Raw genomic sequence first — 23,999 nt, forward strand, 5'->3', positions numbered from 1 at the left:
CGTATCTCAACTAAAAACAACGATGAGCACTTCGATAGGACCAAGTAGTCCACCACCAGCGATCACGTCTGAGATTGGTACACAAAGGCAGACTTCTCCACCAGCGCGTCCAATGCAGGACCTTTCGATAAAGGAGCACAATATGGAGGATGATGAGGCAGGCGAAGAATCTAACGCTCGTAGAAGAGCGAAACGTAACCCACAGGATCCTGCCGAGGTACCAAAGGTCAAGGATGCCACAGGTGAGAAGGTCATGGAGAGTTTCGAGAATTTCTTAGAGTCATACACCGAAATCGTTGATTTGGCACCAACACCTGGACCAGATGGCATGCAGACTGAGGCTGAGTCAAAGTTTTACATTGAGCAGATACACGGTATGAGAGAATACAACTTTACAACCTTATACGTTTCCTTCTCCCATTTGTTGGAAAGAGAAGACATTCTTGCACGCGCGATTACGGACCAATACTATCGTTTCTTACCATTTTTGAAACGCGCAGTACAGAACCTAGTACACAAATATGAACCTGGTTATCTCTATTCGAACGCATCAGCTGTCACTGGCACGCAATCCGCTAGTTCATACATCATTAGAGAATTCCAAATAGCTTTCTACGATTTACCTATCGTTAGTGGTATTAGAGATTTAAGAACTGATAAAGTTGGTACTTTGATGTCTATTGGTGGTACTGTCACCCGTACTTCTGAAGTAAGACCAGAATTAGTTAGTGGTTGCTTCGCATGTGAAGAATGTGGTGTTGTTATGCACGAAATAGAACAACAATTCAAGTTCACAGAGGTGAATTCTTTTTACTTCATTTACATTTCTTTAACCCTTCAAACAGCCTAGCATGTGTCCAAATCCAACTTGCAACAACAAAAACGCCTGGAGATTGATCATTGAACAATCAAAATTCTCAGATTGGCAAAAAGTTCGCATACAAGAAAACGCAAATGAGATACCAACAGGTTCCATGCCTAGATCTTTAGATGTCATCCTTCGAGGTGAAACCGTCGAAAAGGCAAAGGCTGGTGATAAATGCGTCTTTACCGGTACATTCATCGTTGTACCAGACGTATCTCAATTAGGTATACCCGGCGCAACAACTGAATTAATGAGAGAAGCAACCGGTAGAAATGAAAATCAGGGTGTATCAGGTTTGAAAGCCCTCGGTGTTCGTGATCTTCAATATAAGACAGCTTACTTGGCTTGTATGGTACAATCAGCTGATGGAAGAGCCTCAGCAACCAACGTTCGAGCTGATTATGAAGAAGAAGAAGACCAAGATACCTTCCTTAGAAGTTTGACACAACAGGAAATTGAAGAACTCAGAGCGATGGTTAACACTGAAAACATCTATCACAGATTAGTTAAGAGTGTCGCACCTACTGTATTTGGTCATGATATTGTCAAGAAAGGTCTGCTTTTGCAACTCATGGGTGGTGTACATAAACGCACTCATGAAGGTATTCACTTGAGAGGTGATATCAACATCTGTGTAGTAGGTGATCCATCTACATCCAAATCTCAATTCTTAAAGTGAGTGCATTCAACTTTACAACGAGCAAAACTAATGACGCCATACAGATATGTTACAAGCTTCCTTCCAAGAGCGGTCTACACATCTGGTAAAGCCTCATCAGCTGCTGGTTTGACAGCCGCCGTCGTAAAGGACGAAGAAACAGGCGAATTCACAATCGAAGCTGGTGCATTAATGTTAGCTGACAACGGTATTTGCGCAATTGACGAATTCGACAAGATGGACATCGCAGATCAAGTTGCAATTCACGAAGCGATGGAACAGCAAACGCTCTCTATCGCAAAAGCAGGTCTTCAAGCAACACTTAACGCCAGAACTTCAATTCTAGCAGCAGCTAATCCAATTGGTGGTCGTTACAATCGTAAAGCAACACTTAGACAAAATGTTGCAATGTCAGCTCCAATTATGTCAAGATTTGATCTCTTTTTCGTCGTACTTGATGAATGTAATGAGAATGTCGATGATATGTTGGCAAGACATATAGTCAATATTCACAGATTTAGAGATGAAGCTTTAGAACCTGAATTCAACACTGAGCAATTGCAGAGATTCATTAGATATAGTAGAACATTCCAACCTAGAATGACACCAGAAGCTAGCGATCTTTTAGTCGAAAAATATAGGATATTGAGACAAGATGATGCACAAGGTGTTGGTAGAAACAGCTATAGAATCACGGTTAGACAATTAGAATCTATGATTAGATTGTCAGAAGCAATCGCACGTGCAAATTGCTCTAATGAGGTATGTATACGGTTACAAATTGGCTATAATGTTAACGATAGTATTAGATTCTTCCTCAATATGTCAAAGAGGCCTACTTGTTGTTACGTCAATCTATTATTCACGTTGAGCAAGATGATGTTGGATTAGATGACGATGATGAGCAATCAGTCGACCCTCTTGCGATGGACAATAACACCCAACATCCATCCTCATCAACCGATCCAAACCTCAAGATTCCATCATCTTCTATGCATCCGTCATCATCTGCAGATGGTCAACCGGATGGTACAGCATCTGGTCAAACTCCTCAACCATCAGCTGAGAAGAGCAAGCTTACGATTACGTATGACAAATATATGTCACTTATGTCGCTCGTCGTTCAGCATTTGTTAACAGTTGAGAATACAACCGGTGCCGGTGTCACTAAAGATGAGATTATTCAATCTTACATTGAGTCCAAAGAGGAAGAAATTGATTCAATTGAGCAGCTTGAAGCCGAGCAAGCATTGATGGCCAAGGTCCTCAAGAAGCTTGTAAAGGTGAGTATTATAGTATTACACTACTTATCTAACCATCCCAAAGGATCAATATCTCCTTGAATTACGCGGAAATGCTGATCAAGAGGCTCCAGATAGTCAAGATCCATCATCTTCTGCTGATGACCAAGTTACATACCTCGTTCACCCTCAAGTTGAACTTTAATGACTTTCAATGTCCTTTCAATAAGCAATCATTAAGTATTCAAGTAGCCTTTTAATAAACATCTCGCGTTTCAAGTCCACCCAACTTATTCATGCATTTTTGTTGTATAATCAATCATAAATTTTCCAAGGGTATACTTTCTAATTATTCTACAAATTTCAAAACTGCTTTACGAGAATCTTCGTCAACTTTCTTCTTAGATGATGATGTGTAGACATCTAATGTTTTCTTTGTCGATAATACGTCAACGCTTTGAAGGTGTTCTGGTTGCTCATTACGTGGATACTTGAGGAGCTTTTTGCAGCACATTTTCAAACCTAACCAAGCCCTAGGGAAGCTATCTTGTAGTTCGACCACACGTAAATATGATTTGTAGGCTTCGTGGATGTCACCGGATGTATATTGAGTTTCTGCGTATTTCAGAACAAAGAATGGATTTATTGGCTGCATGAGTAAACACTCCTCGATTGCAAATAGTGCTCTTTGGTAGCTATACTATTGTGAGATGTTGCTATACAACACAGATCATGACATACCTTTGCTGTTGTGTGTAGATATCAGCGAGTTCCATCCAAGCTTCAGGATCTGAGTAGAATGTATCCAAATATGTCGTCAGTCTGTCCAGGGCTTTCGATGGATCTTTCGGGTGCAACAGCTTTGTCAAGACTATCATACGTTTCTGTATCGCCTGAGTGGTGTATGTAAGCAACTGATAGGCTAATAGTAGTATAAACCTACAATATTTGTTGGATCTTCCTCCAATAAAGAAGTATACAATCGCTCAGCTAAGCGGAATTCACCTTTAGATTCTAATAGCATTCCTTCAAGGACAGATACACGGGGTGATTGTGGGAATTTCTCAGCCAAGCGTAGCAGAAGTTCCTAGTAAATTGATTATTAGATACTTCTCCGAACGTCTACCATGGTCTACGCACCTCTGCCAATAAGTGATCACCAACATCTAACGCTGAAATAGCGTATTGCTCATAAAATGCCCATCCTAGTATTATTCATTAGACATGCGCTAGATCGGGAGATAGAAACCCACTATCGTCACCGAGAGTACGTTCGTGTCTTGTACCGTAAATCTGCTTGGAAAGTGTGTAGGTCTCTTGCGATCTTCTGACGCCTTGCTTACGGAATTCCTCAAGCTTCTCTGATGCACTCATGTCTTAGTGGATAATGGATGTAACAATCAAAGTAGGAAATCAATTAATTTATTCAAGATACATTCACTGGCTCTCATTAACTACTCTCCAGCGATCCCAAATAGCATCTCCATCTACGTATGCTCCTTTGAGCCAGCGCACGATCTCACCTTTATCGCCCTGTTCGTCGAATGCCCTGCGAGCATGCAAGACACGCCTGTTATCAAAGACGACACATTCGCCTTCATTCAAGCGCAGCTCAAAGTTGAGATGATCACGCTCGAGTATGCCATCCCACTCTCTGAGCGCTTTCAGGTATGCTATCTGTCTATCCTCATCGAGCTCAGCAATGTATGGCTGGTACGGAGACTGAAACGGGGGTGAATAGTTTACTGAGCGCAGCTTCCCGGTCTGCTCTTCCAGAACAGGATGTGCATGTATGTAATGATGGTTGTCGTTGTGATATTCGTAAACGAGCGGCACAGACTTGAGGAGATCGTAAGATTCTTTCGAAAGCTCCTCGGCAGCCCTATAAGAATCAAGGAAGAGTGAGTGGCCTTGCGGAGACTGCTCACGTGGTAATGCCTTCAATGAATGCAAGAATTGAAATCGTGGAGGCGACTCGAAGTATCTGACAACTATCAGACACACAGTAGTATATATACTAACTCACAGTAAATCCATGTGGTATTTTAAATCTAAACCAGTATACGCAACGTTCCGAGACTGGCCTCCCAAAGCTCTGACATCCCAAGTCTGTCCGTAGAATGTGTTCCTTATCTCACCAAACAAGCCTTCAATCATTGCACGAAGACCACAGCCCGCGTCGGTCTTTTCCTCCGTCTGTACGTTCTTGACAAAGATCAAACCACGCTGATGTAGCTGTGTGAGTGCTTTGAGCAGTACAGATGGTGATTTATGCATTTCTGCAAGATCGTAAGTTTGACTGCTCTGTTTGAACTCCTCCGTAGTCCATGGCTCGGCTGCTGGCGTATGTGGTGGGAATGTCTTCCATGGATCACTGCTAAATGCATCCGAGAGTGTCTTAATACTATAAGTGCTTCTCTCTGGGAATCCCTCTGCGTAGTCCCATTTAACATTCAATGTCTGGGCCTTCTCATCGATATTAGCCTCCAGAGGTTTTGACTCAAATGGTACGTTAGTAGTAGCCCATGTTTTCTGCGTCGTAGACGGATGAAGTCCACTCAAATCTGCATCCCTTATTAAAGGCCATGAAATATTCTTATTATTTACTCTCAGACCCTTCTCTGTGATCTGAATCAAACGCTTAATGGACGTCATTTGATAGGAAGTAGCCCGGTTTGTTTTCGCTATTTCAGGAATCTATGAAAATTATTAATCTACAAGAAAGTCTATAAATGGTATTCTATAGTCTATATATCCAAGCTATGCTTTTTCGACGTGCTCAAAGCGTGATTGTTTTTCTTCACGTACTTGACTCTTCAGATGGCTTGTTTCTCTATTTTCAGCCAAAAGTTGAGCGAATTTTGATTTATTACGAACTTGTGGTCCGTAGAAGTATAACAGGAAGACCGGAATGATCAGAACTAATGCGATGCAAGCCAGAATGGTAGTTGGAAGTTCCAATGTGTAGTTAGGGAAATGACTGTAGAATGGTGTAGCAAACATCGCAGAGATACCAGCCAAGACATCTCTAGCTAAAGCATTACCACCAGTAGCGGAAGAAGAGTATGGACCGTATGCAGCAACCATGTAATCAACTGTTGCGAGATAAATGTTGTAGTTAGCAATAGCTACGACTGCTGAACTGATCATAACACCAATCCAGTGGATACCGCGTTCTTCAAGTGATGTCCAGGCAAACATTAACATACCAATTGGAAGCAAAGGAGCCGTCCATAGCAACCACCAGAGTCTGTTTTCTGGGGAAACCGAGAATGGATCTTGCTTTCTTCTGATAGTTTGTGATCTGAAAGTAGGGAAGAAAGAGAACCATCCGATGAAGTAACCAATAAGAATAGGAACGAAACCAAGACCACTAGCCCATGGCTTAAAGCCCCATTGACTCAAAACGGCTCCATAACTCTCCAAGAAGATGAATATAAGCATATCACTGAAACCAGAAAGGAGGGAGCAAGACAAAACAATTGGTTCTCTGACGAACATCTCGAATGGTCTCATCCAAATAATAGCTGTCTCCTTTAAGTTAAACTTGTAAGGACGAATTTCACCTGGTCCCCAAATATTGAGTTCTTTGCCCTCTTTTGCGGCTTCCTTACGACGTCTCTTAGCTTCTCTATCAAGCAAGACGGATGATCTTGTCTCTGGAATTGCCCAATGGATAGCTTGTGCGAAACCACCGAAGATAAGTTGAATCCAAAAGACCCATCTCCACGTACTGAACGAATGGATGAAACCACCAACAATAGCACCGACGACACTTCCTGAACAGGAACTCCATACGACGTAGGCGATTGCATACTGGTGCGTATCAACATTGTAGAAATCAGCGACAAGACCGAGTGTGACAGATCCACCGGCGCTCGACAGGCCACCAAGGAAACGACCAACAACCATGGTACCGAAATTTGGTGCAAGACTACACATCAGTGCCCAAACTGCATTACATTAGCGATTTGTCTTATAATCGGAAAATCTCGCTCACTATTAACAAAGAAGAGCGAAATTTGGAGAACACTCCAACGACCAAGTTCTTCTGACCATCTGTAATTTTGTTAGCTGCGTCCATCAACTTAATATTCTACTTGCGGTGCCCCTTCAATTCGTTAGAATATGATACCAAAATATTCGCAATACTTACAGAATTCACAACCGAAACCGTATGCAACAAGGAAAACGCATTGTCCAACTCTAGCAGCTTGTGCGGATATTCCCCATTCTTCAGTCATTCCCTCGACACTGTTTGCATAAATCGATGCATTCAAGTTCATAGAAATCTGAATGACGACAATAACAGAGAGGATGTACCACTTCTTAGCTGTAGACCAAGAATATCCTAAAACTTCCGGGGCAGCATCCTCAGTGAGTTCTATTTTGCCATCTGCAGACGTCTTATCAAAGTATGCTTGGGAGCTCTCAGTGAGTGTAGAGTCCTCATGAGGCTTCCTCTCCTCAACTGGATGTACTTTTGTCATCGTTATGGGGGAATAGTGGAGAACCCGCGTTTTTAAAATGCGGACTTTATGTTACGGTGCATTACTGCACGCCGAGGGTTTCCACTTAGTAAAGTTGATTAGAAGGTAGTCTCATAAGTGAAACTTCTAAAATATATAACAATCGCCCTGTATAGATATTATAATATTTCTCCACTATCTCCAATATCTCCACTCCTTCCCCTGGTTATATTTTAGTGTTGCAAATTTGACCATACATTTAGTCACGCAAAAATCGTAATTAGTCAGAATAAAATTGGAAATACATAGAAAAACAATAAAACTCGTAAAATTAAATTCATAAAACAATCATCCAAAATTATTTCTTCATGATAGTGGAACAGGTCTGAATATTTCGAACGAACCTTCTTTCAAATCACCAAATTTGATCGATATATACTCGAGCTATAAAGTTTGTCAATTGGGCTGCATAAGTTAGAATAATACTTACAGATGGGTAATTATTTGGCGTGCCTGATGTTTGAATTGCAGTAACTTTTCCTTTCTTGAGGTCATACTCTGTCACAAACGCCACTTGTGGACCATGTGCTCCGAAACTCGCTTTGTAATTTCCGAGCGCTTTTCTGCCTTTGAATTCCGCATGTCTAAGGACGAGAACGTCACCTGGTCTAGGGTCGTCAAGGCGTTTGGCCAGTCCCTGAGTCGTTTGCGCGTGCACCAAATGTCCGAAATTCCAATTAACAGGGTCATTAGCAGCGTTACATAATGCTAATGTCTCAGTAACAAATCCAATGGCTGTACCATCAGCAATTGGCATGTTCTTGGATAATTCATACTGCGCTTTTGTGAATTCATGTATCTTTTTACCGACTTGTTGGGCAAGCTGCACTAATTCCTCATGTGTGTAGATGTGCTTACCGACCGGACGCGGCCCAATTGGACTCTTACCTGGAGATCTAGGCGATGGTGGTATGCCTTTATCTTTAGGCGATGCAACAAATTCGAATGACTCACGCTCTGCTTGAGGAGTCGTAACAGAAAGGCTGCTTGAAGGTACCTTGACAAATTCTGTACTATCACGCCTGTCTTCGTCAGTTACCTCATCGTGCTTACTTGACTGAGGCGATGGTGGCGATTGCAACCGTGGAAGCTGGCGAGATGGTGGAGCAGGTGGTGGTGGATTTGGAGGTGGACTGGTAGGTGGAGGACTTTTTGGTGGAGGAATTGAAGTGGCTGGGACGATGAATGACCTTGGACGCTGCTTTGGAATTGGTGGTGGGAGACTTTGCTGTGGTGATGTCTCCAAGTGAGGTTGTTCTTCTACTTCCATCACCGGAGATCCACTCTGCTTAGCTTCTTCTTCAGATTCATCTTGCGCTTTCTCTTCCTTTGGTTGTTCTTCAACGCTACCGAAGATAGGTCTAATTGAGCCCTGCATAGCCAACTTTTTAGCGATCCTTGCCCTTCTCTCAGCTTCAGATTCTGGGTTCTCCTCGTCAACAACTGTTTCAGGCTTTTCTGAGAGTTCCTCAGTAGGTTCAGGTGTCTCTCCAGATGTGTCTGGTTGAGGAATTGAACGACTAGGAGGCTGTGGTAAACCACCAACAAGTGGCCTTATACCACCTGAGGCAGCCAATCTTTCGGTGATATGTCGACGTCTCTCAGCAGCACTATCTGCATCTTCTTCAGTCTCTACCGTCTGCGGTACTTCAGGAAAAGCTGGCACTTCAATTGAGCTGGCAATTGAGGATCTCTGATGTTGCTCAATTGGACTATTTTTAATCGAAGGTGATCTAGGGATCGGTGGTATATTGTGATCTAGAACACTCCCGATTGATGATCTATGGGTAGAATGCTGACTACTGATAGATGTTCTCTTCTTTGGGATGGGTGGTCTTGGAGGAGACGTATCTGTAGCGCTCGGTGGTGCTGGGACAACACGAGCCGGCGGACTAGCGAGTACTGGACTTGTCTCGACGGACTTTGATTCAGTAGATTCGAAATTGGTGCTAATTGGAGGAGGTGCTGGCATAGCCCTTGCTGGCGGTGCTTGAGGGAGGTCTGGTACCGATCTGACGGGTGCTGGTGGAGAGACGATACTCGAGCGAGTTGGCATTGGCGGTGGCGCATCCTCATTTTCCTCGACCTCGGGCTCAGACTCAATTACTTCCTTCTTTTCATCTCCGCTTGGCTGCTCAGCCGTACCAAGAGATGGTAGTTCCCTTGAGGGCATCGGAATAGATTTCCTTTTATCGTCTTGTGCATTAGTGAAGTCTCGTGAAGGCACTGGAGGAGGTGAAGGTTCATCCTCGTCGTCTCTGACTTCCTTTTCTTGTGTGATAGAATCACCTACTGTTAATGAATGTTAATGAATTAAAACAGCTGAATACTGAAGACAGTACGCACCATTACTTGTATTGTCTGATTTCAAATCTTTTTGAACGTTATCAGCAACATCCTTCATGGCATCATTATCAACCTCTTCAACCTCATTGCCATCCTCTTCGTGAACCTCTTCTTCATTGTGTGGCTGCACAGCTGGAACAGCTGGAGCAGGATCGCCACCAAGTACAGGTCTGAGAGCACCAGACGCAGCCAGCTTCTTTGCAATTCTACTGCGGCGTTCAGCATCGGTCTCTTCAGGCTGCTCTTCAGGTTGCGCTTCTTCTGGCTGTGCAACATCTTCCTTAACCTCATGTACATTCTCGACTGGTTCTTCGGGTGCAACATCTTCCTTTTCAACTTGAGGAGTTTCCTCAACTTCTTCATCTTCGGCTTCACGCTGCACTGGTCGTGCAGGGATAGGCGGCACAGGTCCAAATTTGAAACCCCCAGCCATCGAGATTTTCGCCATGCGCTCAGATATACTGTTCTTTGTATTGTCCGAGCGAGATGTTTCTTCTGAGATAGGGGCTGATTCCTCTGTGGTAGCGATAACGGGCTCATCATTGCCAGGTATCTTATCATTAATTTCGTCATTTACATTAGTATCTTGAGCCTGCGCGATACCAGGTTTATTTGCGATATGTTCATCTTCAACAATAGATTCATATTCATTGCTATTCTTAACTTCAATAGTTTGTCCATTAACGGTATTTCTACCTTCATCAACATGTTCTTCAGTCTCGACGGGTTCATCAGTTACAGCACCCTTAATAAGTTGCTCTTCTCGGCCATGCTCAACTAAATTTTCAATGTGTTGAGGAACGCCCACATCATCAATTTCAACACCAGGCGTCGAGAGTGGCTTATTCATAACTCCCAAAAAGGCTGATGCGGAAGACACCTCTCGTCCTTTACCCTTTTTGTCGACAGGTTCGTAATCCTCACTGACTAACGTCACGAAATTCAATGCATGCATGTGTACATTAATAAATTACTTACGTTCTGAGCTGCTACCATCATCCACTGCTATAGCGCTGGCCTGATCCTTGCTTTCTTCCATAACAGGGATAGCTGGCTGGGAAATAGGCAACGGAGACAGAGGGTCGATTTCCTCTTTAGGAGACTCAGCTTGTGTTTCATTCTTATCTAAGGGACTGTGGAAATGCTCAATAGCATTGTTGAGCGAGTCTGGCTTGTCAACTAGTGCTGTAGCTATAGAGATACGGCGGTCTTCAATAGTCTTGTCAGCGAATCCAGTAGTGTCTTCTTGTGGGTCGAAGCGGTGGAGGTGGTCACTTCCCGGGTGGTCTTCATCCTTGAGGGAAGTGGTAGTCTCTTTAGGCTTTTCGCTGAGTTTTGCTTCTTCCTCCTCTTCCTCTTGGACTTCTTCTTGTGAGTTGCCTTGAACTGGTTCCACGACAGGTTCTGGGACCGGTTCCTCAGCTGCCACAGTCTGTGGCTCTTCAATCGATGCAGTCTCTGACTCTACAGCTTTCTCGTCAGTCTTTTCAGCTGGTGTTTCTGAGACTGGAGTATCTGGAAGTGGGGTAGCCGACGCCGTGTCAACTTCAGTTGTATTGACTTGAGTTTGTGGCGTGCGACGACGTGGTGGTTTAGCCCTGCGAGCGAGTGGTGGTGCCTTCATTGAGACTGGCTGATCGTCAAGCTCCTCTATTGGTTCTTTGGACTCCTTCTGAGGTGAAGCCGGTGGTTGCTCTGGAGCCGCTGCTGGCTCATTTGTTTGCTCAACATTGGTATCGACGGTGTTAGGGATATCCCCATCTTGCTTCTCTTTCTTGTCTTCTTCGCCTGCTTCCGACACATCTTGTGGTGCTTCTGATGTCTCTTCAGCTGTTTCTTCTGTCTTCTTTGGAGGTACAGCCATTGGTGGACCACCAAGACGCATACCACCAAGCTTGGCCATACGTGCTGCAATTTCTTGACGTTTCACACGTTCCTGTTCTGCATCGTCTGTCTCTTCGCCGTCTTCCTTCGCATTTTCAGACTCCTCTGGCGCGCGCTCATCTGTAACACTATCCTGCTTATCTTCAGATGGCTGGACAATCGACTGCTCTATTGGCGCTTTCACGTCATCAGACTGTCTCAGTGGTTTTGGCTTGACGTCGGGTTTCGTCACTGGGGAAGGTGCAGAAGCTGAGCCGAAAGCACCCTGAAGTGCAGCCATGCGATCTTTTAAGCTGCCGCCTGGTCTGGATATTGAAGATGCCGCGTCATTTGCGCTGAGGCCACTTCTACCCTCTCCTGCGGAGACTTTACGTTCGTTTGTAGGTTGCCATTGAGCTGGTTTCCTACCTATCGCAGGAGGTGGCTGCTTAGGTGCTGGAGCGCTGGTTTGTTCGGCTTGCTTATTGAAAAGTGCCATTCTCTCCTTTATTGACATACCGACAGTCGGTTTCGGAGATGATGATCTGCTACTTGTCTGCTATATTCAGTGGGTGTATATGTGGATATAAATTAGTACTCACCTCAGATTCTGGTGGTTTGAGGTCATTTGGATCACTCATATCTTGACGGTGTTGGATCAAGGGGGGAAAGGAATGAAATCCAGATGGAACAGAATGAATTGAGAGATGGATATGTTTAGATAATATAGCTCTTCATTTCATAGCTCCCCATGCGCTCATCTCTCTATCTGGGAGGAAGACAGCGAGGAGGATAGAATAGAGCAAGGAGAAGAGATGAATGATTAATAATAGAATGAATATAATATATTAAACAAGAAATAATTATATTTTCTCAAAAATACCATTATAAATTTTAAATTTGATAGTCGAAAAAATGCCGTCTTAAGCTCTCAATCGTTCTTAGCGACGTTGAAGAGCAGCAAGGATGGTCGACCAAAGACGTGTACAGCTTAGAACTAAGAACCCATACAACGTACGTTCAAACAAGCGTCGTGTCATCAAGACCCCAGGTGGTCAATTGCGTTACTTGCACATCCACAAGAAGCCATCCGTTCCAAAGTGTGGTGACTGTGGATTAGCACTTTCTGGTGTAGGTTTATATTTCAATAACTATATTGCATTTACTAATAAATCATCAGGTTCCAGCTCTTCGCCCAAGACGCTACGCTACCATCTCAAAGCGTCAAAAGTCCGTCACTCGTGCCTACGGTGGTAGCCGTTGTGCTCACTGCGTTAGAGAGCGTGTCGTTAGAGCATTCTTGCTTGGTAAGTACCAGTATGCTAGTCTAAAGTGTCAGTTTTTAATATACCACTTACAGAGGAAGCCAAGATTGTCAAGAGAGTCATTAAGCAATCTACCGGCAAGTAAAATGTTGAGGTTATTGTACACCTTTGTTCGCCATGAAAATTTTTCAGCTCATTTTTAACGTCTGTCGTTGGTTTGCTTTTATGAGTTAATAGATCTAGTATATATCTATATAGCTCTATAGAAGATATCTCGCTGATTATCACACACTCTTCTCTTTATACCCACAACAGTCATCATCAAGCATGGAAAACAAAGAGAAAGAGAGGCAAATAAAGATCAGAGAAGGCGTCGTTAAGAGATTAACAAAGGAACTAGAGATGTACAAGCAAGAAGTCGTCGACGGTGAAGAAACTATGAATAAAATATCTTTAGACGACGAGAATGGTCAGTGGAAGAAGAATAACCAAGTGTGTATTAAATAGAAAAAATAAAAAATCTAACACCCCTCAGTCTAAATTAATAGAGGAATCCAAGAAACTCGTCATCGATACCGAGCAGAGACTTACGAAAGCAATTGATGAATTAGAAAAAATAAAATGTTAAAATATTTCTTTTGTCTTTCTATAGTGATCTCTAGTTTCATGTTCAGCTTAGATAATGGCACGAATATCCTGATATCAACAAAAGCAGCCTCGAGTTTCAATAAAGCCGAGAGTTTGAACGCTATCAACGCTATAACCGCCATATTATTGGCCACTAGCAAGCCCATTTTTGGTAAGCTCGTAAAGGTCCTGGGTACCGTCATTAGTCTCGTTATATGTCTGGTTTGCCTTACTACAGGTTACCTTATTTGCTCAGTCAGCCCGTCTATATACACACTCGGCGTTGGATTGTGTATTTGGCAGGTCGGCTTCTCTGGTTTCCAGATCATCCTCCAGATACTGATAGCCGACTCAACGAACTTACGTTATAGATCATTCTTCAGCGTATTGACAAATTCCGGCTGGTTCTTCGTGTTATTCTACCTCAACGGAAAGATTTCCAACCACTTCGTTAACAACTTAAGCTGGCGATCCGGTTTCTACATTTACGCATTATGCTACATACCTTCAATACTCCCGATTATTCTCGTCTTGCACTATAAACAGAGGCGCACAGTTAAGAAACCACGACACAAGAACTCATCAACGAGTTTGCTATTCAAAGTGAAACCAACACTGAGTCAACGTATTATTCAGTTTGCATCTGAAGTTGACTTACTCGGATTATATCTCCTATTCAACCTGTTGATTTACACATTCGTACCTATAATACTCGCAAACCAGATCGGTTTCATAAGTTGGGGTTCACCCACTATCCCTGCGATGCTGACTGCTGGATTGGGTATGATCCTACCAGCTTTCCTCTATTGGGAAATATATTGCGCTGTACACCCTGTACTCCCTCTCCGACTACTCAAGAACAAAACAATCGCGATCGTATGCGTAATAAACTACTTCGACTTCACAAGTTTCAATCTGGCGTTCTCGCAATTGCTCTACTTCACCCAAGTTGCAACAGATTGGACGACAAATCATATCAATTATTACATATATACGCAGGCACTGTGTATGACAATTTTTGCGATATCTTGGTCCGTCGTCGCTTTCATATATCAAATTAGGTGGAAATTTTCAGTAACAGTTGCTTTATTCGTCAGGTGAGTATGCTCATGAGGAGTTTTTACATCTGACGATCTTGTTATAGGCTGTTTGGTATTGCTCTCATGCTCTATACTAGCGGCCACCGTTCAACATCGGTTATGGTTTTGACTCAAGTTCTCCAAGGCGCTGGCGGGGGTATAGTTGCTGTTGCGACACAGGTGGGAGCACAAGGTGCAGTCCAAGCCACGGATTTGGCATTAGCCACAGCTGCTGTTCTATTGGTTGCTGAAATAGGTAACGTAGCGGGCTCATCAGCAGCGTCTGCGATCAATGTCCAATATCTTCCTCAGAAAATCCAAGAGCTTTTCCCACATTTTAGCCAAGAGCAAATACAGTCATATGTCGGAGACCCTTCCAAATCACGTCTATTAGGTGCCGTAGGTACTCCGGCGCGCGATTTGATGATAAAAGCATTCTCAAACAACATGAAATTGTTGATTATACCAGCTAGTTTGCTCTCTCTCATACCTATCATTGCTAGTCGCTTCCTCGTTGATTTTAACCTCGATCAGCGGAAGAATGTGGTCGAGACGCCGGATAACATGATCGCAAACCATGGCGCAACAATGACACAAGAATCGCGGACTTCACGTACGTCTATCGATAGTGCGCTCAGCGAACTTAGCAGCGAGTCCGAAGGTGTTGATAGACAATTCAATCAGGCGCTCAACACATATGCATCACATGACAACCTTCGAACCTCAACTACATTCACGGGAGGTAGTTCGAATGGGATATTTAACGAATATGACGAAATAGACGATGACGATAATGAGCGAAGTCTCTTATCTGGTAACAGAAATTGAAATGCATTTAATCCAGTGTAATATAGTATAAATTAGCTTCTCCTGGCTGCTATAAGGCAGTCTTCGGACAAATTGCGGCCTGTCTGGCGAGTGTATTCTTCACTACTGAGGAAGATGACGTCCACACCTGCTTCTTTGAGTTTTGAAACGCCCTGGCAGTTGACAAAGTCTGGTGGCTCCTCTACGCCTATAAAAACCTTTTTGATTCCATATTCTATGATTGTATCGGTGCAGGCTCGCAGACCAGATGTTCGTACAGTGCATGGTTCGAGTGTAGTGTAGAGTTCAACCTGGCTGAGAATACTCTTGTCTTGTACTTTCGCTATAGCGTTTGCCTCTGCGTGTGTGTTACCCTCTAATTCACGTGAATATCCCGTTGAGAGTATTTCATTCTGATGTGTGAGGACACAGCCAACACTGAAAGCACCCTGTGCTATTGGTGCTTTGTTAGCTTCCTCTAATGCAATCATAATACATTTCGTCCTATCAACACTCATCGTAGCTAATGGAGAAACGTACGCGTCATAACACTCTCTATTAAGTACACCCATCATGGAATCACAACTCGCACTGACGGGTAAAGACTACACTCTCATCGTATCAGATACAAACGCCGCAATGTCAATCATCAGAATGAAGGATGACGAGGACAAGATGAAGCAACTCGGCGAGCATCTCGTTATGGCCTACAACGGTGAAGCAGGTGACACTATACAGTTTGCTGAGTACGTAGAGAGAAATCTACGTCTCCATTCTCTTCGCCATGACATCGAGCTTCAGCCAAAAGCCAGTGCATCCTGGATACGAAGACAGCTTGCAGACAGCTTAAGATCGAGGAAACCTTACGCTGTCAATTTGTTGCTCGGTGGTTGGGATGTACCAAAGGGTACACCAGAGCTCTACTGGATTGATTATCTCGGTACACTCGCACACGTACCATACGCATGTCACGGTTACGCAGGTGTGTGCACTACTTTGACCATGAAATAACTGACAATACAGCCTTCTTTGCTACATCTACATTCGACAGATATCACAGGCCAGATATGAGCTTAGAAGAAGGGTTGGAATTGATGAAGAGAGCAACAAACGAGGTTGAAAAGCGTCTTATTGTAAATCCAGGCGGTTGGAAAGCTAGAATAATAACTCAGGACGGTGTCAGAGAAGTTATATTGTAAATTTATGCATTATGTCATTTTTCAACTATACTTCCATGGTCGCTGCTGATTGGTCTGACATCCGAATAGACGCTAAGAACGGTACTTTTGTAGATCAACATCATAGAAACTGCTATCCGCGCGGTGTCAACCTCAGCGGTGGTTCAAAACTCCCAAGCAACCAATCAGCTACAAACCACGAGGATTTCTACAACTGGAAAGCTGTCAGCTTTGTTAACAAGCCATTCCCTATCGAAAACGCTGAGTATCACCTCAACAAACTCAAAAATGCTGGTATGACATTTATACGTCTTATCGTCACTTGGGAGGCACTAGAGCATTCTGGATGTGGTATCTACGATTATGAATATATGGACTATCTAGCTACGCTCTGCAGCCTCATGGAGAAGCACGGATTTAAGATCGTTATAGACGCACACCAAGATATTTGGTCTAGGATGACAGGCGGCAGCGGTGCGCCAGGATGGACAGTCGAACTCGCAGGCTATGATGTGCGTGCATTAGACGACACAGCAGCTGCCTACCTCTACCCAATCCGCTCACAGAAAGGGCCAAACTGGTCAGCTCAACCAGGTGATGGCCTTGAACATGGAGTCTGGCCGAGTGGGTATCAGAAGAATAGCGCTGCGACACTCAGTACCCTCTTCTGGGGTGGTTCAACGTTTGCACCGTCGTTTGTCATTGATGGAAAAAATATCCAGGATATACTTCAAGAAGCCTATCTGAACGCCTTCGCAGAGCTTTCGAAGAGACTTGAATCTCCTGCTATCGTCGCTTTCGAACTCATGAATGAGCCGCATAGAGGCTACATCGAGCTCGACAACTTCGAGTGCTGGAATTACAATACTGATCTACACATAGCGCATATGCCGACACCTGTACAAGGTATGGCACTCGCGATGGGTCATGCTGTTACTGTCGACTACTACACTCGCACATTCCCATTCCCAACGCGCAAATCGGGCGTGAGGAAGATAAGTCCAGTACGGAAAGCTTACAAAAATGATGCGGTCTGTCCTTGGCTACGCGAAGGTGTATGGGCATATAGCACAGATAAAAGCAAGCCAGTTGTCTTGCGTCAGGACTACTTCAAAAAACACCCTCTCACAGGCAAGACTGTCGAATGGTATCACGACTTCTATATGCCTTTTGCGAAGAAGTTTTATGAAAAATGCGCAAATGGTCGCTGGTGTGTCGTTGAGCCAATACCCAATGAATTCTTTCCAAATATACCCGCGGAAGAGCAACCTAAGAAGCTCATTGCTAGTCCTCATTGGTATGATCTTAATGCACTCTTCAAAAAGGAGGGCACATGGTGGTCTGTCAACGTGCAAGGTCTAGCGAGGGGTATGATGATCTGGAATGCACTTTATATCGGATACGGAGGTCTTAAAAAGAACTACGCCAAGCAGATTGGCCGATTGGTTCATGAGGCCAAGAAAAACTTAGGTGATGTACCCGTCTTCTTTGGCGAAACTGGCATCCCAATGGATCTCAACGACGGAGAAGGTCAGAAGAAAGGGATGTGGAAGGTAGGAGAGCTCTCAATACATCTCACATACTAATAATATGTACAGTATCACGAATGGTCGCTCGACGCCCTCATTTGCGCACTCGAAAAACATGCTACTTCTTTCACGTTATGGAATTACAACCCAGATAACATTAACGATGGCGGTGATGTATGGAAGTGAGTCAAATAATCATTATAGTAATCATATAACTAACCTACCCAAGCGGCGAGAACTTCAGTCTGTTCTCCAAGGACGCAATCAAGGGCGACGATAGTGTTACAGACGGACTCCGCATACCGGAAGTATGGATACGTCCATATGCTAGCAAAGTAAGCGGTGAGCCCCTCGAGATGGCGTACAACCGTGGTGAAAAGAAGTACACGCTCAGGATGCGTCCACGTGAGGGTGTGTCTGAAATATTCATCCCTGCCGCATTCTTCGATGCAGTTGAAGTCGTAATCGACGGGGGTTCTTACGAGTATGTAAAATCAGATCAAACGGTTTATTGGAAGACAGAATCATCAAATGACGTAGTGGAGATGTCCATCAAGAATCCTAAACACAAGGTACCAGAGACCTTCTTCAGTATGTATGGACCACTTATCGCGTCACTTTTATTCATGCTTGCCGCCGTCGTTGCTCGGAATCATATCCAACCTGTCCTTCTCGCACTCAAGGAACAACAACAGTGATTGTAGATTTTATCAATTTAACTTTTTTATGGCCGTTTTACCATTTAACAGTATTTGCAATTGTGTTTGATAACGTCGAAAAGTCTGACATCTGTGAGCATTCACTGCTGTCGTATATTTTTCGAGCCTTCCTTTTGTTAGATGTTATAAGAACATGTAGTATTACTCACATGTGGGAGGTACTCTCGGAGTTTTTCTATTCTATCTTGATGCCCTGGGTGTGTGGAAAGGAAATCTAAAGCTCTATCACCGTTGTCTGAAGCGGACATTCTCTGCCACACTCTGCTGCTTGTCAGTCATATAACCATATCATTGAGAACACACCTTATCGCCTCGCTGGGATCGAAGCACGCTCGAGCAGCGACATCCATACCAATTTTGTCAGCTTTATTCTAATGTCAGAGCAACAATGTAGATTATATCTCACATACCTTCATGTTCAGCTTTCCGTGAGTTAGGTAACTCCAATATGAGCTTAAATAATGCGTGACTGATACCGAAATCAATGCCCATAGCCTGCAAACCGAGACCAAGTGCGACGAAGATCTTACCAAAACTCATACGTTCTCCTGCATGACGGAGAAACTGATGTGCTGCTTCATGTCCAATTACAGCTGCCAAGCCGTCTTTGTTGGCCGTCATTGGGAGGATGCCATCAAAGACGAATATTTTCCCGCCTGGCAAGACCATCGCATTCTTCACTGGTGAGTGTATGACGAAAACTTCCCAGCGTCCATCAATAGTGTAAGGTGACGCTTGTATAATCCGCGATGCGACATCGCTCACGTATCGAGCAGTTGGATGGTAGGAAGGGAGAATATGTCGGCGATACTGTCGCAGCATGTCTCTATAGGCTGCTTCACCTGCTTGACGCTCCTGTGAGGGCGTTACGTCTAGAAATCGCCAGCGTCCAGCTGCATTCTCTTCTAAATGATAGAGGTAGTAACCAGTCACACCTACACCACCAACTGTTGCGTAGATCGTGTGCCGAGAATTCGTATCTTTGCTGATATTTCTATAGATTGGCCGAAATCTTCTGAATGACGACATCGACGTTGATTTATAAGTTTGTAAATACATCAAATGTTTTATTTTATTGAATCCATACACAAATGTTTCTTTCTGGCTGCTAATCTTGCAGCAAATATCGACCAGTAGGAATTTGTTCGCTCAAAATACCAATTACCACTCGTAACCGATCTGTCTAGATTGACGACTGTCATGATGTGTTTTCTTCCTACTGTCTAAAAACACTCCCGGATAGATAACTACCTAGTTCGCGTATTCTGGGGCTGTATCGCGCTTCTAATATAGCGAACTAGGGTACAGAACAGACGGCATATGCACTCGAAAGCTATAAGAAGCCTAATACTGATATCTTCATATCCATGGACACTTTCAGGTCTGCTGTTAGCACACGTAGAATACAACAAGTTGCATACGTTTGATCTAATCACACGAACCAACACCGCATCCTAGTCTTCAACAGCCGGGATCGATATCATATCCATAATTATGTGATTCATCAATTACGCATCACTATTTTGCTCATTCCCTTCTCCCGATAGTACATTTTTTGGGTTAGCCTACGTGACATCACTAGCGTACCGATGTTTAGACCAAATTACTGTACGTTAGTGGAGAGTATTTTGAAAAGTAGAAAAGGCCTATCGTTTATTGCTTCCTCCCTCGATCTACAATCTCAATCACGGGAATGTAGGTCGCATAATGTCACTTTTAAACAATAACGACACTTGACAAACCTAAGCTATTCATGTTATAGATAATCAGACCATTGTCAATCGCTGTAACATTCCCAAGTTGATAGGGCATATATTGGCATTACATACATCAATTTTGTTGCCCGAGACAAATACACCATGGAGTTAAACAATGTTATTAAGACTCCTGATATTGTTATAATATTTGAGGTATGTAAGACGTAAAATAGCTTTCAATGATGATGGTAAGGTAAGAAAAGCACAAAAAAGCCCACAAAATCCAAAGGAGTAAAGATATACCAATAAATAGGCATGATTTAGACTACCATATATTGAGGATAAACCTCAATTTACATCTCGCTTTCTTACAGATGGTTTCTGTCGGCTCTCTGACCAGCTTCACTGTCTTTTACTCGACAGTGTACGGGAAGGTAGTCTCAAAGAGCTTATCACGTGGACTGCACGTATCTATATCATACCTTATCACTATATCAACCTGATTAAGGAATTTGCGAGCATATTAATGCAAGAAATACGTGTTTTTGACCGCGCGAGTACTTTTAAAAGCACCCTTGTGGAGCCCTAACCAAGACATAATATACACAATGATACCACAATCCTGTGTATACATTCAAGTAGGCTTAGCTGCTACTTAGTAAGCTTTGCCTCTATTTAAGGGAATATTTTACCTATTATGAGAGCTTTTGAGGAGAGTTTTAGTGATAAACAGAATAACAAACTTAAGAGAGCTATGGAGAGAAAGCGATTATATATATCCTGCCTTGGTTCAACCTCTTTCAACCATGCTTGTGTCAAACGTCATAACATATATTGTCCAGTTAGACACTGAAGCACATGGGCTATCGAGAAGCGAAAATATGAATTAGAGGAACAATACACAGAAACTGCCTATTAATCTGTAATATTCATTGATTTCCAAATCTGGTAAAAACCTCTGGTTTGTTTTTCAAAGTAATACGAGTTATAGAGAGAACGGAAGGAGTTAGATGATAATAAAAGTGCTATAGAAAGTTTATATACAGATAAGACATAAGAAGGCCAAGTTACTCGGCATCCTATTATTCAAATGGTTAAACGGAAGGTTAAACAATCATGCAACGACTACGAATGAATCGAGCTGCGTTCAACAGGAGGTGGAATGCTTGAATCTAATTGCAGGCATCATAGTCTTTAGAACTGCAAATGACAACCAGCTCGAAGTGACATCATTCTGGACCATAGAAATGCACATAAAATCAGCTAAGGAGAGCAGTAATTTACTATATACCTTTGCAGTTACAAAGTACCTCTTATGGAATCATACGGGTGGAGCTTTGCCCAATACTATGCCCATTTCGGTACAATACTTGATGCACTATCAGATGTGATTTGGGAGGTCATTAGCGAGTTGTAATTAGAATCAAGTACATAGCAGCTACAAAGTACGAATTAATTAGGCTAATATTAGCTATTTGGAGTATGGATAGTTGACATTCCAGTGATTTTCTCAATAGATGCGATGATCAATGTCAGATGTGACATCTAGGAGAAGTCATGTTAAGTCGTCAACTGGAGAAGTTTACTTTCAACGCCTAAGCAACGCCCAAGAGAAAGCAGTTGGTCGGTGATCGGTAGTACCATTTTAAGGGGTGTTGCATGCCGGATGTATCAAGGTGCACAAAGTAATACGAATATCTACACGCATAAAACAGCAATAAGCAGCACTTTTTAGTCCCTGGCATGGTGCTGCTCTGAAAAGACGTTTGTTATATTACTATATATGGAAAAGCAAACATCTGAGGAAATAACTAAGGGATATAAGAAATATTTATTAACAGTACATGTAGCGCTTACATATAAATAAATATAACCCCGTATTTTTCTTTCTTGGTCTTTCCTTAGACCACTTAAATGGCGCGTTTGTAAAGGTTTTCACTCTTTATCCGCGAACTCAAAAACGACAGGCAAATATCGCTTAATTTGAAGAAGTACAATGCAAGCAACGCTTCTAGAAATGCAATACATACCAGAAATGCCACTGTCAGATGCCTTACCCTTGTTTACTAACATAATAGACCCTGAAGAGCTCAACCACAATTTCTTTGCACTTCCAAGGCTCGAAGAACACTACAATGGGACCAATGCTCCAGCTTCATGGGATGCAACTTCAATTGCTCAACCATCAATCGTACCTGCTTTGATCAGCAAGAAGAGAAATGCAGAAACTGCTGGACTCACTCAGCCAAAAGCTGTCAAGAAAACGGCTACTATCGTTACACAAAAACGCCAAGCAAATGCCAAGGGTACGATGTATAATGTAATTCTCAATTTTGCTTCCGGTGAACACTCATAACATTTTAGGACATGACGATCTGCAAACTTAAATTCAATTCAGACACTAAAAAGAACCTAAAAATTAGAGACTACAAGAAGAGAGATAAAGAATGGAGAAAGATAGTCGCAGAAAAAGATCGCGTAATTGAAGAGGCACTCAACTTGATGAGAATGAATCTCAGTTTGATGAGAGAGACCTTTTATTGATATGGCGAAAGTTAGATTGACTAGTGCCATCATACATTCGATCTGAAGCTCACATCTTTCTATTGCTTCTTTTTTCTCTCTTGTAGATATCCAATTCATTAATAAGACCCCAGAGTGAAGATTTTAACCAAATACGCAAATACACCGACAAGAAAGTTAATACACCTATAATACCGGTGTATTAAATAACGATACTACCATTTTTATATTCCTTATTGGCCAGCGATGCTTTCAATTCAGTACACTGTTCTCTCAATTCTAGTACCAAATGCCTGTATTTCAGTATCTCATCTCTCAATTGTGCGTTTTCTTTCTGTAACAAGTCAGCCTGGTCCTGTACTTGATTGATCCAATTTTTCTTCCTTTGTCTGCACCTCGAGGCAGCCTCTCTGTTGCGGTCTAACATGAGTTTCTTACGCTCCTCAGTTGAGAGTTCCCGACCATCTTGAGATACATGTAGATTGGGATTACCTGCTCTACCGACAGGTTTCATAAGCTCTGGTGTGTCATCTAAATCTACTTCACGCCATGGTTTCTTATTAGACTTCCTCTTCGATGGACTGACATAATTGTGATCATTTCTATCTACTTCTCTTTCGATCCCACTGTGGATGCTCCTCTGAGGCTGTTGTTGTGGTACATATGGATTAAATGACGAGTTGTCGCTACCAAAAGATTCCAAAAAACTATTCAAACCTGGTGCTGAAGTATTTATCAGATATGATTTCATCTTATAGTACTTTCGCCACTTACTGAACAATGGACCTCCATTTGTCGTTGCTGTCGCTGCTGTAGCTGAAGCAGGGGTATTGTATTGTATAAATGATTTCTCAAATGGATTGACTTCAACTCCATTTGTTCTAGCCTTAGCCATTTCTTCTAGCTTCATTTTGCTATCTTCTGCCGACATGATGTGGGAGAATGAAGAATATTATTGCTTTTCTGCTCTTGAATGTTCACTTGAAGTTCAAAGAATAAATAATAATTTATGGACTTTCGCTAAGTCAGCTATTCAGTGTATTATTGCTGTCACGCTCAAATCCAAAAGTCTG

The 23,999-nt window shown here is 42.8% G+C and overlaps 14 protein-coding genes across 14 annotated transcripts; 7 read left to right on the forward strand and 7 right to left on the reverse strand.

Annotated features, from left to right (window-relative positions):
* Positions 1 to 41: 41 nt before the first annotated feature.
* On the forward strand, positions 42 to 4,155 carry WALSEDRAFT_59733 (DNA unwinding-related protein). Its single transcript, XM_006956997.1, has 9 exons — positions 42 to 799; positions 846 to 1,540; positions 1,589 to 2,285; positions 2,333 to 2,806; positions 2,850 to 3,464; positions 3,511 to 3,657; positions 3,708 to 3,851; positions 3,905 to 3,969; positions 4,018 to 4,155. The coding sequence occupies exons 1-5, from the start codon at positions 113 to 115 to the stop codon at positions 2,967 to 2,969; spliced, it is 2,673 nt and encodes an 890-aa protein (XP_006957059.1). The 5' UTR covers positions 42 to 112; the 3' UTR covers positions 2,970 to 3,464; positions 3,511 to 3,657; positions 3,708 to 3,851; positions 3,905 to 3,969; positions 4,018 to 4,155.
* On the reverse strand, positions 3,114 to 4,138 carry WALSEDRAFT_63044 (TPR-like protein; the record flags this gene model as incomplete). The annotated part of the gene is made up of 5 exons (XM_006956998.1): positions 3,114 to 3,459; positions 3,506 to 3,657; positions 3,708 to 3,851; positions 3,905 to 3,969; positions 4,018 to 4,138. The coding sequence occupies 5 exons, from the start codon at positions 4,136 to 4,138 to the stop codon at positions 3,114 to 3,116; spliced, it is 828 nt and encodes a 275-aa protein (XP_006957060.1).
* An 11-nt stretch (positions 4,156 to 4,166) lies between the features above and the next one.
* WALSEDRAFT_36328 (Clavaminate synthase-like protein) lies at positions 4,167 to 5,419 on the reverse strand (the record flags this gene model as incomplete). The annotated part of the gene is made up of 2 exons (XM_006956999.1): positions 4,167 to 4,748; positions 4,791 to 5,419. The coding sequence occupies 2 exons, from the start codon at positions 5,417 to 5,419 to the stop codon at positions 4,202 to 4,204; spliced, it is 1,176 nt and encodes a 391-aa protein (XP_006957061.1). The 3' UTR covers positions 4,167 to 4,201.
* A 15-nt stretch (positions 5,420 to 5,434) lies between these two features.
* Positions 5,435 to 7,268, reverse strand: WALSEDRAFT_59734 (putative MFS multidrug transporter). The gene is made up of 4 exons (XM_006957000.1): positions 6,921 to 7,268; positions 6,869 to 6,875; positions 6,765 to 6,823; positions 5,435 to 6,717 (listed from the first exon to the last, which is right to left on the reverse strand). The coding sequence occupies exons 1-4, from the start codon at positions 7,252 to 7,254 to the stop codon at positions 5,525 to 5,527; spliced, it is 1,593 nt and encodes a 530-aa protein (XP_006957062.1). The 5' UTR covers positions 7,255 to 7,268; the 3' UTR covers positions 5,435 to 5,524.
* A 479-nt stretch (positions 7,269 to 7,747) lies between these two features.
* WALSEDRAFT_9207 (hypothetical protein) lies at positions 7,748 to 7,963 on the reverse strand (the record flags this gene model as incomplete). The annotated part of the gene is made up of 1 exon (XM_006956777.1): positions 7,748 to 7,963. A coding segment is annotated over one exon (216 nt), but the record flags the coding sequence as incomplete, so codon positions are not given.
* Positions 7,964 to 12,468: 4,505 nt separating this feature from the next.
* WALSEDRAFT_16194 (60S ribosomal protein L34) lies at positions 12,469 to 12,912 on the forward strand (the record flags this gene model as incomplete). Its single annotated transcript, XM_006956795.1, has 3 exons — positions 12,469 to 12,633; positions 12,683 to 12,809; positions 12,863 to 12,912. 3 exons carry the CDS (start codon positions 12,469 to 12,471, stop codon positions 12,910 to 12,912), a joined length of 342 nt encoding a protein of 113 aa, XP_006956857.1.
* Positions 12,913 to 13,088: 176 nt separating this feature from the next.
* Positions 13,089 to 15,805, forward strand: WALSEDRAFT_59736 (MFS general substrate transporter). Its single transcript, XM_006957001.1, has 3 exons — positions 13,089 to 13,259; positions 13,303 to 14,491; positions 14,539 to 15,805. Exons 2-3 carry the CDS (start codon positions 13,389 to 13,391, stop codon positions 15,299 to 15,301), a joined length of 1,866 nt encoding a protein of 621 aa, XP_006957063.1. The 5' UTR covers positions 13,089 to 13,259; positions 13,303 to 13,388; the 3' UTR covers positions 15,302 to 15,805.
* WALSEDRAFT_63049 (hypothetical protein) lies at positions 13,095 to 13,395 on the forward strand (the record flags this gene model as incomplete). The annotated part of the gene is made up of 2 exons (XM_006957002.1): positions 13,095 to 13,259; positions 13,303 to 13,395. 2 exons carry the CDS (start codon positions 13,095 to 13,097, stop codon positions 13,393 to 13,395), a joined length of 258 nt encoding a protein of 85 aa, XP_006957064.1.
* Positions 15,286 to 15,792, reverse strand: WALSEDRAFT_31669 (cytidine deaminase-like protein). The gene has a single exon (XM_006957003.1). It carries the CDS (start codon positions 15,769 to 15,771, stop codon positions 15,334 to 15,336), a length of 438 nt encoding a protein of 145 aa, XP_006957065.1. The 5' UTR covers positions 15,772 to 15,792; the 3' UTR covers positions 15,286 to 15,333.
* Positions 15,806 to 15,843: 38 nt separating the features above from the next.
* WALSEDRAFT_59738 (N-terminal nucleophile aminohydrolase) lies at positions 15,844 to 16,503 on the forward strand. Its single transcript, XM_006957004.1, has 2 exons — positions 15,844 to 16,262; positions 16,304 to 16,503. Exons 1-2 carry the CDS (start codon positions 15,854 to 15,856, stop codon positions 16,477 to 16,479), a joined length of 585 nt encoding a protein of 194 aa, XP_006957066.1. The 5' UTR covers positions 15,844 to 15,853; the 3' UTR covers positions 16,480 to 16,503.
* Positions 16,504 to 16,514: 11 nt separating this feature from the next.
* WALSEDRAFT_36342 (glycoside hydrolase) lies at positions 16,515 to 18,728 on the forward strand (the record flags this gene model as incomplete). Its single annotated transcript, XM_006957005.1, has 3 exons — positions 16,515 to 18,011; positions 18,057 to 18,169; positions 18,217 to 18,728. The coding sequence occupies 3 exons, from the start codon at positions 16,515 to 16,517 to the stop codon at positions 18,683 to 18,685; spliced, it is 2,079 nt and encodes a 692-aa protein (XP_006957067.1). The 3' UTR covers positions 18,686 to 18,728.
* Positions 18,716 to 20,993, reverse strand: WALSEDRAFT_43962 (hypothetical protein). The gene is made up of 4 exons (XM_006957006.1): positions 19,117 to 20,993; positions 19,010 to 19,070; positions 18,856 to 18,967; positions 18,716 to 18,812 (listed from the first exon to the last, which is right to left on the reverse strand). Exons 1-4 carry the CDS (start codon positions 19,763 to 19,765, stop codon positions 18,723 to 18,725), a joined length of 912 nt encoding a protein of 303 aa, XP_006957068.1. The 5' UTR covers positions 19,766 to 20,993; the 3' UTR covers positions 18,716 to 18,722.
* A 1,445-nt stretch (positions 20,994 to 22,438) lies between these two features.
* On the forward strand, positions 22,439 to 22,947 carry WALSEDRAFT_63055 (hypothetical protein; the record flags this gene model as incomplete). The annotated part of the gene is made up of 2 exons (XM_006957007.1): positions 22,439 to 22,723; positions 22,768 to 22,947. 2 exons carry the CDS (start codon positions 22,439 to 22,441, stop codon positions 22,945 to 22,947), a joined length of 465 nt encoding a protein of 154 aa, XP_006957069.1.
* Positions 22,588 to 23,993, reverse strand: WALSEDRAFT_59739 (hypothetical protein). The gene is made up of 3 exons (XM_006957008.1): positions 23,701 to 23,993; positions 22,645 to 23,649; positions 22,588 to 22,598 (listed from the first exon to the last, which is right to left on the reverse strand). The coding sequence occupies exons 1-2, from the start codon at positions 23,855 to 23,857 to the stop codon at positions 23,129 to 23,131; spliced, it is 678 nt and encodes a 225-aa protein (XP_006957070.1). The 5' UTR covers positions 23,858 to 23,993; the 3' UTR covers positions 22,588 to 22,598; positions 22,645 to 23,128.
* Positions 23,994 to 23,999: the final 6 nt, after the last annotated feature.

This window comes from Wallemia mellicola (assembly GCF_000263375.1).
Source record: "Wallemia mellicola CBS 633.66 unplaced genomic scaffold WALSEscaffold_4, whole genome shotgun sequence".
In the NCBI taxonomy this organism is placed as follows: Eukaryota; Fungi; Basidiomycota; class Wallemiomycetes; order Wallemiales; family Wallemiaceae; genus Wallemia; species Wallemia mellicola.

Excerpts from the sequence above, each read along its gene's own strand:
- WALSEDRAFT_59739 (XM_006957008.1), bottom strand. The coding sequence starts at position 23,857 with ATGTCGGCAGAAGATAGCAAAATGAAGCTAGAAGAAATGGCTAAGGCT. Across the intron at positions 23,650-23,700 it reads AAATGGAGGTCCATTGTTCA|CACCAGGTTTGAATAGTTTT; the intron begins GTAAGTGGCGAA and ends TAAATACTTCAG.
- WALSEDRAFT_59733 (XM_006956997.1), top strand. The coding sequence starts at position 113 with ATGCAGGACCTTTCGATAAAGGAGCACAATATGGAGGATGATGAGGCA. Across the intron at positions 1,541-1,588 it reads TCCAAATCTCAATTCTTAAA|ATATGTTACAAGCTTCCTTC; the intron begins GTGAGTGCATTC and ends GACGCCATACAG. Across the intron at positions 2,286-2,332 it reads GTGCAAATTGCTCTAATGAG|ATTCTTCCTCAATATGTCAA; the intron begins GTATGTATACGG and ends CGATAGTATTAG.
- WALSEDRAFT_59736 (XM_006957001.1), top strand. The coding sequence starts at position 13,389 with ATGTTAAAATATTTCTTTTGTCTTTCTATAGTGATCTCTAGTTTCATG. Across the intron at positions 14,492-14,538 it reads ACAGTTGCTTTATTCGTCAG|GCTGTTTGGTATTGCTCTCA; the intron begins GTGAGTATGCTC and ends ATCTTGTTATAG.
- WALSEDRAFT_59734 (XM_006957000.1), bottom strand. The coding sequence starts at position 7,254 with ATGACAAAAGTACATCCAGTTGAGGAGAGGAAGCCTCATGAGGACTCT. Across the intron at positions 6,718-6,764 it reads TTCGCTCTTCTTTGTTAATA|TTTGGGCACTGATGTGTAGT; the intron begins GTGAGCGAGATT and ends AATGTAATGCAG.
- WALSEDRAFT_31669 (XM_006957003.1), bottom strand. The coding sequence starts at position 15,771 with ATGATTGCATTAGAGGAAGCTAACAAAGCACCAATAGCACAGGGTGCT.
- WALSEDRAFT_59738 (XM_006957004.1), top strand. The coding sequence starts at position 15,854 with ATGGAATCACAACTCGCACTGACGGGTAAAGACTACACTCTCATCGTA. Across the intron at positions 16,263-16,303 it reads CGCATGTCACGGTTACGCAG|CCTTCTTTGCTACATCTACA; the intron begins GTGTGTGCACTA and ends CTGACAATACAG.
- WALSEDRAFT_43962 (XM_006957006.1), bottom strand. The coding sequence starts at position 19,765 with ATGTATTTACAAACTTATAAATCAACGTCGATGTCGTCATTCAGAAGA. Across the intron at positions 19,071-19,116 it reads ACGGAAAGCTGAACATGAAG|CTGACAAAATTGGTATGGAT; the intron begins GTATGTGAGATA and ends ATTAGAATAAAG. Across the intron at positions 18,813-18,855 it reads TCCGAGAGTACCTCCCACAT|GCTCGAAAAATATACGACAG; the intron begins GTGAGTAATACT and ends AACAAAAGGAAG.